We start from the raw sequence: 14,473 nt of genomic DNA, 5'->3' as shown, positions 1-14,473 counted from the left end.
CGTGTGGTTAAAGTCATCCAGGGGAGGGGGTATGGTAAATAAATGGTAATCATAAAATGATAGAATTATTGCTTACCCACCATTCTTTGCTTATTTGGGTGCAGTGATGATGTTCCTACCCATGTAACCCTACAGCCAAAAACTGTTTTTAGTAGTCTCATGCCACCAAGACCAATGGTTGGCTTCAGATTAAATGTGTGTAGATGTTTGGGCATGTCGCCAAGTGTATAGAGATCAGTGAGGTGCATTAGAGAGACAGCGCTGGAACAGCTATGTATATAATAGGTATGTAATGGGTCTTTTATATTTTATGTCCTCCTATGGTCCTGACCAATTTTTGGCCAAACTCAGGAAACCCCTTAAGTATAATGACTCATGTGATACAATACACTTCTCAAGCCTTGCTTACAAGTATCACCTTGAGATCTTGGATGGAGCAAGGTGGACTTTCTATCCCTGACTTTAAAAAGTAGCAGTTCTGTAAGACGAAATGATTTACCATGTAAAGCCGCCATGTTAGTGAGCCATTGACATTCATCGATGACAACCCTGTACCCTTCATGTGAGTAAGGCAGACTGAAAAAAAGCTACAGAAGCTCTTCAGGAAGCACGGCATCATGGATCTCAGCTTCCAGGACCCCGGAAACAAGTTACTGCACTTGCTAGATACACAATGTACTATATAGTAATGATAATAGAATTATTATATAAGGGTCTATATACAAGCTCCTTCCATATTATTGTTTTTCCATCCTCATAATTTCATAAAAGTGGAATAGCAGTAATGATGTGCCTTTTATATGCAGGATATCAAATGTTGAGATCTGCAATGTAACTCCCAGAGTGTCGTTCTGGTTTGTGGTGACCTCTCCTTCAAACAGCTCAGAACCCGTACAAAGCACAGAAGTAAAGAACGCTATAAGGTACGTGCAAAGTATATGGCAGGTGGCTTCATGGCCAATATGTAAAGCCATCATTACTTAGACCCTTTGGTGTAGGAACTTTCCTTCATACGTTCTTCTGTGATGTGCATATTACCAAAATCCACTAAAATTTTGATTATGAATCCTAGAAGTTATGCCCCATGTACACAGTATATCCTCCACAAACACATTCTCCTCTACAAGCAATGTCTAATATTCCCAGATATCCTACTTACCCACAGATATTTCAGGGTGCCAAACTATGGCTCCTTACAATTTGGTGGTCAAAGGGGTTTTCTGGGACGCCCATATTAATGACCTATCCTCAGGATAGATCATCAATATGGGATTAGTGGGGGACACCCACAGATCTGCTATTTCAATGGCACCCAGGAGTGCAGCAGCCTCTTCCCTGTGCTGCTGATGTCATGTTCATTGCTCATATTGTACAAGAGCAACTCAGTGCTGTGAAAATGAATGGGGATGAGCTTCAGTACCGAACACAGTTCCTACACAATGTAAAGCTCTGTACTTCTTATTCAGTGATGTGGCCACAATACTCACCCAAATCCTGAGGCCTCTTCGCCCAGCTGATCACTGGTGGTCCCAATGTCAGACCCCTCCGATCACATATTGATGACCTATCCTATGGAGGGTTAATCTACATGTTAGTCTCTGAAAACCTCTTTAAGCAGAGTGATGACCCTTGAAGATGCTGGTTTGATGTCATAAAAGGAATTATGTACAAGCTGTCTTCATCTCCTTATATCCTATTAGGCCATATGGACATAATAGTTTGGGGGAAATAGGTTCCCATGTTCACACCAGTATGTAGAGCTGCCAGCAGTCCCTGTTGTTGGTCTTCAGCCATCCTTGTATTATATGTATTGCCTGCTGCAATAAGTGAAAGATAAATGCCTGGCCGACTGCACGTGGAAGGAACAGCCACGTGCGCGTGAAAGAAGTTACCTGTGAGATGAGACAATCCCTTTCAACTATTAGAATTATGGACTCTCTAAAGAAATAATATAACCACCAGCCATAAGATACATGACGTGAGGTTTCTATAGTATTTGATGGTTTCATGACAAAAATGTACAAAATTAGATCTGCCAGCTTGGTTTTCTGTGGCGTTAAAGGGGTTATATGGACATTTAATTCCTCGGTTCTATTTAGATCATGTGATCATTGTCATCGACTTGGGTGCCAGATTCTGGTTCCGATTATGTGACCCAGGGTCATAATCAGCCCAAGGTTCGACCCAAATAGAACCAAGACAAAGTAGCAGTTCCTGGATAACCCCTTTAAAAGGAGCCTCTTCTAAACACCTTATATGTAGGGGAAATTAGGGATATAGTGAACATACTTTGGTACTCTACTTTTAATCCATATGCAGATGAGCCATTTGGTGCTCCAGGGGTATAGCTGCTCCTGTCATAGCACCCCTTTTCACATGTGGTCACCGTATATTGGGACCTGTCAATGTTTGCATTTGGGGTGGTGATGGATTACAACCACAACCAAAACAGGTGCTCTAGCACCAAACAACTAACTTGCATACGGATTAAAAATTGATTTTCTCGGTATTACGATTGCACTTTGACACAAGAAAGGTATGTGCAGTGTGTGAGTAACAGCTCCTGCCATAAAAGTGGTTGTAAGAGTCACCGGCACAGAGCCCTGCTGGTTGGTTTGCTGAGGCGTTTGCTAAGCAGCTCCTCACAGTTGATAGATAGTGAACCCTTTGAAGTGTACTCACCTAAGACCGAATGCAAGGAAAAAGAAAGGTGGTAAGGAGACTTGTGTAATGTGGTCTCCTTAAGGAAAATCCAGGTGGTCAGCTGATACTGCCTGAGGAAGCCAATGCTCAAATGTCTCTGCAAATTCCTTGGCCTAAATCTGCCCTCCATGTGAAAAGGTAACATTATAAGCCAGCCATTTAAATGAATAGTCATCCATGTAACGCATAGACATATCAGGAAACACCAGACCAATGACCCCTCTTACAGAGCCCCCATCTATGATGTCTATATGTACTAATAAGATGAAAAGAAACTTTAAAACATAGTCAATTCACCGAGGGTAAGTCACTCAGCAGAGGTACTAACACAGAATGGAGCAACTAAAATGCAATGCCCTGTTCACATCAGGGGAGTCCGCATGAGGACCCCCCCCGAACGGAATACCAAACGCAAGTGCAAAGTGCAGTGCTGTAAAGGCACAGGGACCCACAGACTATTATGGGGACTGTGTGCTTACTGGCAGATGTCCACAGGAAAGTAGTTCCCAATCTACTTTCCTTTTCTTTTTTTTTGTAGATTGTGAGCCCCACATAGAGCTCACAATGTACATTTTTCCCTATCAATATGTCTTTTTGGAATATGGGATGGAAATCCATGCGAACACAGGGAGAACATACAAACTCCTTGCAGATGGTTTTTTGCCCTTGGCGTGATTTGAACTCCAGGACTCCAGGAGTGCAAGGCTGCAGTGCTAACCACTGAGCCACTGTGTGGCCCCTCCCAATCTACTTTCCTGTCCACATGATTCATGCGGGCAGCGCATGGCAAGCACACGGAACCCATTATAGTCTATGGGGTCCGTGTGCTTTTACAGCACAGCGCTAGCAATTGTGTTTGTATTCCGTTCGGGGGTCTCCATGCGGACTCTCCCCGGACAGAATACAAAAGCAGATGTGAACCAACCCTAAAATCGAGAACGTGGTATATGTATGACAATGCTCAGGTATATGGGCTGGTTGAAATTGTATAGGAGTGTATACAGGATACTTCATTCCCTTTATACCATTACTACAACCACATTCTCATACATACATAGATATTTGTCCACAAATACAAGTAAATCCCTCCCTGTAAGGCTGTGATGGTGAATTTGTCTATATTAGCTATATCGCTGACATCGTGTGTTATCCGTGTGGTATATATACATATACATATCACATTCTTGAGTTTAGCCTATTTAATATACCAATAAAAGTTACGTTAGTTGCTCCATTCCATAACACAGTGTGAGATGAGTTGTCTTATCAGTGCAATAATGTTTATGCATTACTTTATCACTTGAGTCACCAAATTACCTCCTTTCGTAAAAGCAATTTACCCAATTGTTAATAATTATCTATATTATAGATACTACATCATCCTCTGAACTTTTCCATCCATATACTCTACAGAGTCTTGTTTTCAGAGAGTCTTCGCTTCCTAGTAAAGGCCGGGCCCTACGTTGTGAAAATGCAGCGTTTTGGCTGCAGTGGAAAATGATGCGGAAAACAATTCTGTGTATTACAGTACCTGGAAAGTGGATGGGATTCTGGCTAATGCCATCCACACATTGCAGAGAAAAATCTTTTCTTAGAAGGATCCAACAATAAAGTATCACACTGCTTGGTCCTGGAATCTGGATATGGTTTTGAGCAGGGGCATAACTACCATAGAGGCAGCGGAGGCGGCTGCCACAGGGCCCGGGCCATTAGGGGGCCCGGTGACAACCGCTACCGCTGCGGGTTTTTTTTTTTAATAGGCTGTCACGGGCCCTATTTACTTGATACATAATACTGTGTGCAGGGGCCACTATGGGGGATAATACTGTGTGCAGGGCTTACTAAGGGACATAATAGAGTGCGGAGGAGGGGGTCGGTCGAGGTCTTCGGCGTCGGTGTTGGTTGGGGGGGGGTCCATGTCAAAAGTTCGCCACGGGGCCCCGCCATTCCTAGTTACGCCACTGGTTTTGAGGTTAAGTTGGTCTGATGGTATAACTATTAATGATTACTTAGTGATATGGTGTGATAAAGCAATCCCATCGTATCATTTAATGACATACTGCATTTTGCATATTACCGTATATACTTGAGTATAAGCCGAATTTTTCAGCAGTTTTTTTTTTTTGTTTTGTTTTTAGGAGGGGGGAGGGGGGTTCTATGACCAGCCGCAATATCAATGTATAGAATCTCCCATAGAATAGTGGGGAAAAAAAGAAGCTTTAAAAAATAAAGAAGAATACGTTCTAAATCCCTCCTTTCCCTAGAATACATACAAAAGTAAATTGCTGTGAAACACAAACACATTAGGTATCCCTGTGTCTGATAGTGCCCAGTCTACTGAATATAGGGGATCTGCAGTGCTCCTCTTCTGTCGGGAAGGGGTTAATAGGAGCACTGCAGATCCCCTATATTCAGCCAGGCTGAATTCCAAGTGGGGGAAAAAAAATCCTAGTCCTCAAGCTCAGGGAAGGGGCAGACAGACAACCAAAACACCCCCTCCCCTTCCCCAGCAACTACTGCACCCAAAAACTCCGACCATTTTAATTTTTGAAATATTACAGTAGCTGCTGCATTTCCCCCCTCGGCTTATACTCGAGTCAATAAGTTTTCCCAGTTTTTTGTGGTAAAATTAGGAGCCTCAGCTTATATTTGGGTCGGCTTATACTCGAGTATTTACGGTATATATTGCTTTATGACTTGAGTTGAAGTTTAAATACAAAACATAAAACTTGTTTATTACCTTTTATTAATTTTTGTCTTAAAACTGGCGTTTCCAATGACAGTCTTAGAAAGTCTCCGACTGACATGAGATGCAGTACTTGAATTATTAAGAGGCATCAGGTTCCAGAATTGAAATCTATGTCAGTCAAGAATTGATGTAGACTTCTTTTATAAGACTGAGATCCCAAGCTGTAGAAAAGCTGTTTTTTTGTTGTAGAGTTTACTGCGATGTTTTTGAGTCAAAGTCAAGAGTACTTTTCAGGCTGAAGCTCCACGTTGTGGAAATGCAGCTTTTTTTTGTTGCAGATTTTGTTTGTTTTTTTTTAAGTCAAAGACAGGAGTGGATTGAGCAGAAGGTAGAAGTATAAGAACTTCCTATACACTCACCGGCCACTTTATTAGGTACACCATGCTAGTAACGGGTTGGACCCCCTTTTGCCTTCAGAACTGCCTCAATTCTTCGTGGCATAGATTCAACAAGGTGCTGGAAGCATTCCTCAGAGATTTTGGTCCATATTGACATGATGGCATCACACAGTTGCCGCAGATTTGTCGGCTGCACATCCATGATGCGAATCTCCCATTCCACCACATCCCAAAGATGCTCTATTGGATTGAGATCTGGTGACTGTGGAGGCCATTGGAGTACAGTGAACTCATTGTCATGTTCAAGAAACCAGTCTGAGATGATTCCAGCTTTATGACATGGCGCATTATCCTGCTGAAAGTAGCCATCAGATGTTGGGTACATTGTGGTCATAAAGGGATGGACATGGTCAGCAACAATACTCAGGTAGGCTTTGGCGTTGCAACGATGCTCAATTGGTACCAAGGGGCCCAAAGAGTGCCAAGAAAATATTCCCCACACCATGACACCACCACCACCAGCCTGAACCGTTGATACAAGGCAGGATGGATCCATGCTTTCATGTTGTTGACGCCAAATTCTGACCCTACCATCCGAATGTCGCAGCAGAAATCGAGACTCATCAGACCAGGCAACGTTTTTCCGATCTTCAATTGTCCAATTTCGATGAGCTTGTGCAAATTGTAGCCTCAGTTTCCTGTTCTTAGCTGAAAGGAGTGGCACCCGGTGTGGTCTTCTGCTGCTGTAGCCCATCTGCCTCAAAGTTCAACGTACTGTGCGTTCAGAGATGCTCTTCTGGCTACCTTGGTTGTAACGGGTGGCTATTTGAGTCACTGTTGCCTTTCTATCAGCTCGAACCAGTCTGGCCATTCTCCTCTGACCTCTGGCATCAACAACGCATTTCCGCCCACAGAACTGCCGCTCACTGGATGTTTTTTCTTTTTCGGACCATTCTCTGTAAACCCTAGAGATGGTTGTGCGTGAAAATCCCAGTAGATCAGCAGTTTCTGAAATACTCAGACCAGCCCTTCTGGCACCAACAACCATGCCACGTTCAAAGGCACTCAAATCACCTTTCTTCCCCATACTGATGCTCGGTTTGAACTGCAGGAGATTGTCTTGACCATGTCTACATGCCTAAATGCACTGAGTTGCCGCCATGTGATTGGCTGATTAGAAATTAAGTGTTAACGAGCAGTTGGACAGGTGTACCTAATAAAGTGGCCGGTGAGTGTATATTTCCCATTCATTTTGTAGCCATTCTTGGCTTTGGCTCAAAAAAACGCAACAAAAAAAGCTGCGTTTCCGCAACGTGGGACCTTAGCCTCAGGCTGGAGCCGCAGCATTTTACCCATCCACACAATGCAGTCAAATACGCGCAATGGACATTCTGCGTTTTCCAAAACCATTGCAGAATTAAAGGGATCCTATCATTCAGATGGAATTTTTAGTGACTAAGGGCGCATTCACACGGAGTAATGTGCCGCGTGACCTGGTACATATACGCCGTGTGAGATTTTGAGTGCCGTATATGATCCCATTGATTTCAATGGGAGTTAGTCACGTATATGCCGCGTTATTTTGCGGCCGTGATTTTGCGGCCGCAAAATAACGCGGCGTATACAATCCAGGCTCCCATTGAAATCAATGGGAGTGTATACGGTTCTCAAAATCTCACACGGCGTATACGTGCCAGGTCACGCGGCACGTTACTCCGTGTGAATGCACCCTAACACATCGGAATAGCCTTAAAAAAGGCTATTTGTCTACTACCTTTAGATGTCTTCTCCACGCCGCTGTTCCGTAGAAATCCCGGTTTTCTTCGTTATGCAAATGAGTTCTCTTGCAGTATTGGGGGCGTCCCCAATGCTGCAAGAGCACTCTCCAGCGACGCCTCCATCTTCTTCAGGAACGTCGTCTTCCTGTATCTTCCTCCGGCGCAGGTGGTGAAACTTGTAGGCCATCCGACAGAGCCGACTGCGCATGCCCAAAGGCCACAAGAAAATGGCCGCTTACTTACTGTGTAAGGGGCCACTTTTCTTGTGGCCGCGGGCATGTGCAGTAGGCTCTGCCCGAGGCCTACAAGTTTCACTGTCTGCGCCAGAGGAAGACACAGGAAGAGGACGTTCCTGAAAAGAGGGAGGCATAGCTGGAGAGTCATCTCGCAGCATTGGGGACGCCTCCAGTGCTGCAAGAGAACTCATTTGCATACTGATGGAAAATGGAATTTCTATGGAACGGCGGCGCGGAGAAGACATGTTAAGGTAGGAGACGAATAGCCTTTCTTAAGGCTATTCCAATGTATTAGTCACAAAAAATTCCATCTGAATGATACGATCCCTTTAAAGCTTCAATTTTTTGATCATGTAAATTATGTTTGGAACATACTTGTAGGTACAGCTTTCCTCACACATACATCTTTTTCATAGACTTGAAAGGAATCGGATAAACAGCGCTTTCCTATTAGATGATCACACATTGGAGTTCCTCGCCATTCCCCCTACCCTCGCTCCTGAGGTTGCGTCTTCTAGCAAGTCATGGCTGATTGTATTTGGAGTGGTTGTTGGCATTCTCGGAATCGCAAGCATTTTGCTTGTGATAACAGGAATTAAGAGCAAGAGGTAAGTTGGTTTAACCATTTATTGCCATTAATTAAAAATGATTGGACTTTTGGGGGGTGGGCTAATGTAAGACGTACCCCGAAAGTAAGACATAGTAAATGTCTAAAAGTAAAAGTAAGACATACCATAGTAAACATAAGGCGCACCGGACAGCGCTGCGCCTTATAGTTCGGTGCGCTTTATTGTCCGGTGCGCCTTATGTGTCGTCTTCTTTGGGCCTCATGGATGACGCATGCGCAGTCGGCTCTAACAGGCTCTCACAGCCAGAGTCGACTGCGCATGCGTCAACCATGACGCCCAAAGAAGACGACACAGAAGGGGAGGATGCAGCTGAGGAAGAAGGCGGCGCTGGCTATGGCAAAAGGTAGGAGACGAATAGCCTTTTTTAAGGCTATTCCGACGTGGTCAGAGGAAAGTACTTCTTTTAATGGTAGAATCCCTTTAAGTGGCGGCCGTCGGCAAAGTCTGCCTGCCGCTTCCATACATTGCAATGGGAGCGCGCTATTCAAATAGTATTTGCGCATCTCTAACTTCAATTGTAAGAAGTTACAATTGAAGTTAGAGATGAACGAATACTATTTGAATAGCACGCTCCCATTGCAATGTATGGAAGTGGCCGGCGGCTGCCGCTTAACTCCTCGCGTGCCGCCGCTTCAATCCATCAACCCCTGTCATTTTTTTTCCAATATAAGACATGTCCCGAAAGTAAGACATAGTGGGACTTTTGGGGGTAAAAAGAATGTAGGACACCGTCTTACTGTCGGGGAAACACGGTATCACCATAACGCCAGGACCCCACGTGTGAATCCCATCCCAACAGTGCGGGAAAATTCGCACTGCAGACATGTTGCGATTTTCAAATCCGTTGCGGTTTTGGAAATCGCAGCAACTTGGTTTTATGTAGCAATTTATTATTCTGGTTTTTGAAATCAGCAACTTTGAGGGGTTATCCAAGAGCTAATGTTATAGGCCTATCCTTAGGATAGCTGACCAGTGGGAGTGCTGGGTGTCAGACCTTCCATCCTTCTTGGATGTGATACCACAAGGTTCACACACATGAATTTGGGGATTTTCTGCCATTATTCCCTACAGATCCTTTCAAGCTCTGTCAGTTTGAATGGAGACCATCGATGGACAGCCACTATCAGGTCTCTCCAGAGATGTTCAAGCCTGGGCTCTGGACATTCACAGTTGTCCATGAACCTCTCCTGTCTTGTTAATATGGGGTAGTAAGTGTAGATTGAATGGGAAAAGTAGATTTTTCTTGTTTAGTGCAAGGTCACATCGTAACAATATTTTACGAAGACTTTTCAGATGTAGCTCTGGGATGGATCGGCTGTTTGGGGTGGATCCCTGTACTATACAGTGCGCAGAGCCAGGAGCAGATTGCTCTGTGCTCTTTATAGCGTGGGTGTACTACCCCTTAGGGTGTGTTCACACCAGCGCCGATCTCTGTTCTCGGGTTTCAGTCTTCTACCGACAGAAGACGGAAACCTGGCATACTGTTCCTGGCCGCGAGCGTTTTGTGCTCTCCACGGCGAAACCGTTTTTTTTTACCGAACACAAAGTCCTGCATGTCCGACTTTGTGTCCGGTTAAAAAAAAAACGGTTTTGGCGCGGAGAGCACAAAACGCTCACCGGCGCTCACGGCCTGACACTTTCCACACCCATTCCAATGATTGGGTTTGAAAAATTACTGTAGGTTTCTGTCTCCTTTCCAGTTTCGGGCAGGAAACAGAAACCTGTAAAACAGAGACCGGGGCGCAGATGTGAACCCGCCCTTACCAGCTAAGCTTTGCCCCATGATTGGCAAGGCAAAAAACACATGTAGATGTATAAAACACAAGCTGCAGGCCTGATTTGCCTACAGGAAGACGTGATACAAGCAGCGTTTGAAAACATATACAGCTAGAGGGGAGATGTTGGGCAAGGTTGCCAGAGAAGAGCTGGAGCACATATGGCCATCTGAAGGCAAATCTGGCAAATCAGGTTCCCTCCCCCCCCTCTGTACTTGCTGACTGATAAACATATCCATAAAAAGTTATTTATCTCTGCATTCTTTCAATGGTTTGTGCTTTTGCTTCTAATGGCCTTTACACAGCACTATTATTGGTTTGGGAGACATTTTGGACCTGTCAGACTCCCTTTAACACCATTGTTAACATAGCACAAAATTGGACTCCAATATATAAATCATATTTTAGACAATGTATTATTGTCCCTCTGGTAGTGCACTGGAAATCTCTATTGCACAATGAATGCCAGGACGTCTGTATCCTGATATATAATACTATTTTCCTTTTTTCCTTTTCGATAATCTCAATTTGAATACAGTTTAATTGGCTGCAATTAAACAAACTGATGCTTGCAGTGTGATTACCGACTAATAGCCATGGCTCATCAGAATTGCTTTCATATCACAGAAACAAGAACTGATTCCAAGTTCACATAAAACAATAAAATGCTATTAGAGTTAATGATTTCCGAGTGTAGAAATTACCGCACACCGTGCCATAAACTCTCCCGATAGGCATAATTCATGATCTTTGAGTTTCTTATCTAGTGATTTCAAAACAAATGCTCCCTGTGATGTCAGGTAATGTTCCTTTGTACATTTTGGTCAAGGGTCAAGGAAGTATACAGGTGAAGTTATAGAGATGTCTTATTTCTGCATACAGTCTTTCTTGGAATGGAACATTATCAACATATCCCATATTAATTCCTGCTGCCGAAGGGCAAACTATACCACTATTCCATATTATAGACCTATATTATATTTCTACAAAAAATAGATTGTGGTGGCCAAAAAGAAAGACTGGGGTATGGAGAAATTTACTAAAAAAGGTGCTCAAAAGTGGCACCACTTTCTCCATTTCTGACCTGCTCTCCACTTTTTAGAAAAGTGGGCAGAGATCAAAGCAGGGACATCTTGGCCCGACAGATTTACTATAACTAATGTGAATCATACCTGAAATTTACTCCACTCCCCGACTAGTATAGACTTCAATTTTGGTGCTTCTGACCTTGCAAAAGAGGTAAAAAGCACCAAAATATGCGCCATATTCCCCACGTTCCAGCCTGTTCACCACTTATTAGAAAAGTGGTCAGAGCAGGGTGGAGATCAAGGCAGTGACGCTTCAGCTCAACAGATATCTTATGACATGAGTTATACCTGAAATATATGCTAGTCCCTTGCATAAAGTTTGATGCTAAGGCATGGAGCCTCTCAAGATAGGACACGTTGATCCAGGGTTTTATACTGACTGCCAGATTTGGAGTTTTTTCCCTGAAATGAGGCAATTGGCACGAGCCTCATGGGGTTTTTTTGCCTTCCACTGGATCAACACTGTAGGGATTGTAGGGTTATAGGTTGGACTTGATGGACTCATGTCTTTATCCAACCTCATCGACTATGTAACTATGTAAGATGTGCCATGAATTCTAAGGGTATGTTCACACGGCGGAAACCTTTTCCACCGTGTGACTTTTCCACGCAGCGAACCACAACGGGATGTCGATGCAGTGTCCTGGATGAATGGGCCTAATCAGGAGTGAGTCTTGCGCGGCGGATGTCGTGGATGAAACAGCTGAGGAATCCACGGGAAGATAGGGTATGTCGCTTCTTTTTCCCGCTAGCTGAAAAAAATTGCTAGTGGGAAAAAAAGCAAGGGACTGCCATTGAAATGAATGGGAGACGTTTTTGCAGGTGGATTTTCAGGTGGATTCTGCGTCAAAATCTGCCTGCAAAATACTCCGTGTGAACATACCCTAAGAGTAAGTTACCACGGGGTTTTTTGGACCGGAACCTGAGGCTGAGGCCGCCTCAGGTTCCAGTCCAAAAAAACGGGTAACCGCGACTGAACGGGTAGTCGCACATTCCTCTATGGATTAGGCCCAATGAATGGGCCTAGTCAGGAGAAGGGAGTTTCTTCAGGCCGAATCGCGAGGCAAAACGGCCTGAAGAATGAGCATCTCGCTTCTTATCATACACTAGGGCGTAACTTGAGGGGGTTCTGAAGGTGAGGTCGCACCTGGGACCAGAAGCCTTAGGGTCAGTTCATATACCTCCAGAATCCGCCTCTCATTGTTTTCTATGGGAGGCAGAGATTGCAACAGGATGCGGAAAAAAGAAGCGTCCTGCTCAATCTTGCTGCGGATTCTGCTGGTGGTGACTGCAGCTTGAGACTCCCTCCTGAATAGTCCCATTTCATCTGGGCCTAATAAGGAGCAGGATGCCGCCACAGAATGCTGATGCACTGCAATCGGCATCCCATCACAACTAGCTCCACGAAAAAGCCAGTGCCGGAAAATGAAGAGATATTTGCTCTTTATTTTCCGCCATGTGAACTGACCCTAAGGGGGCCAGTAAGGTGTTTCTACCCTATATAAGGAGACCAGTATTATAAACAATACATTATAGTCAGGGAGCCCGATACATATTTTGCACTGTGGCCCAAGGACTTCATGTTCTGCCTGGGATCAGCCATGGTCAAATTCAATATGTCCAAGGTATGGCCAGGTATTGTTTACTATGCACAGCACTGTAGTTTTGGTATCCGCTATGCCTGGTAATATAACTTACAGCAGCTCAGGCGAATGTACTGTGTAGTATTAGACACTTCCACTACACAGTGTATGGCGCTGTGCCCCTATAATCATCTGATCAGTAGCGGTGCTCGGACTTGGACAACCATGACCTGATATTGATGGCCCATTTTGAGGATAGGTCGTTTATATCAAAATGCTGGTGATCTCCTATGAAGAATAACTCATTTAACCCTGACAATGCTGTACCTTGTAGGAACATTCACTTGATGCTTCTGTCTGTATAACAGGAAAAGAAATAAGGCGAAATCTGAAGACCAGGATGGATGTGAAGAAAGGATAAAATCTGCAGAAACTGTTGAAAATGGAGCTCATTATGACAACTTACAGTTTTCTGAAGGAGCGGACAATGAGGCCTTTGAGAGTATAACACCATTTTAGGGGCATTTTCCTTCATTTATTGACTACCCTACCTATTTGTCTGGACTGCTTACCCTATAGGATCTATGCTTGTGTGCTAAGGATAAAGTATAAAACAAGGACTTCCATATTCCTAAAGACTCTTGTAGAAAAAAAATACAGTATACATATATAACATGTTCAATTGTCCAAGTAATAAGGAGTTCCCCATGTGCTGACAGACATCAATACTAGCAGGGACTTATACGAAGTTCACATCTGTGCCACTGTCTGTGTTTATGGTCTGCTGGAGGACCAGAACAATGGACACACAGACCGCTAAAATAGTTGCTACCAATGTCGCCCACCAGACCCCATTGTCTATAATGGAATCCATCGGGTGTCCGTTCTTTTAACTGAAACTGCCATATGCAAAAGTCGGAGTTGTAGCTTTTCGGCCGGCAATTGTCTGATGCAGATGTGAACCTGGGCTTAGCTGAGTGTGTATATCGGATGCGGGTAATAACTAGGCTGGCATTTACCTCTTTTTTATTGTATTGGGACAGCCAGATATCGAGGATATATCACATTGTATGATGACTGCATTTTATAAAAACTAGGTTTAGGCCGGGCCCCAAGTTGCGAAAACACAGCATTTTAGAATACCTGCAAAGTAGATGGGATTCTGTCTAATCCCATCCACACATTGTAGAAAAAAATCCACAGTAGATATACCGTACTGCATTTTCAAAAATGCTTGTCACTTATACCTCTGGAATTACTGACGTTTTCAGTATAGGCATAATAGGGGCAGAAAGTGCGCAGGGGAAACGTTTCCGTGAACAACGTTGCAGAAAAAACCTGATATGTTTCCTCTCGTTTTTTTCTACAGTGTTTTGGGGGGTTTTGCTAGCCTTAAAGGGATTGCACAACTTCTGGAAAAAAAATGTAAAAAACTCTGCAAAGAAGTGCAACATGTTTTTCCTTTTCCCCAAGAACCCAGCACTGATGCCCCTGGGACCTCCCGGACATTATGTAATAGTACTACACAGTTACTAAAATTTGCATTGAATTAATTTTCTAATTTCAGCCAGATACTGGGAATACCGAAGCCACC

At 43.9% G+C, this 14,473-nt stretch overlaps 1 protein-coding gene across 1 annotated transcript in view; it reads left to right on the top strand.

Moving 5' to 3' along the window:
• LOC142194526 (collectrin-like) overlaps positions 1-13,398 on the top strand; it is a gene marked incomplete at its 5' end in the record, with an annotated part of 50,331 nt that extends 36,933 nt beyond the window's left edge. The window contains 3 exons of the mRNA XM_075263696.1: positions 807-923; positions 8,221-8,412; positions 13,248-13,398. Of these exons, the coding sequence (XP_075119797.1) occupies positions 807-923; positions 8,221-8,412; positions 13,248-13,398 (460 nt within the window). The remainder of the gene's footprint in view (positions 1-806; positions 924-8,220; positions 8,413-13,247) is intronic.
• Between the last annotated feature and the right edge of the window lie 1,075 nt (positions 13,399-14,473).

Source organism: Leptodactylus fuscus, chromosome 2 (genome assembly GCF_031893055.1).
Source record: "Leptodactylus fuscus isolate aLepFus1 chromosome 2, aLepFus1.hap2, whole genome shotgun sequence".
NCBI classification, from domain to species: domain Eukaryota; kingdom Metazoa; phylum Chordata; class Amphibia; order Anura; family Leptodactylidae; genus Leptodactylus; species Leptodactylus fuscus.
Note: the sequence above shows the minus strand (reverse complement) of the source record. Positions and strands in the feature narration are given on the sequence as shown.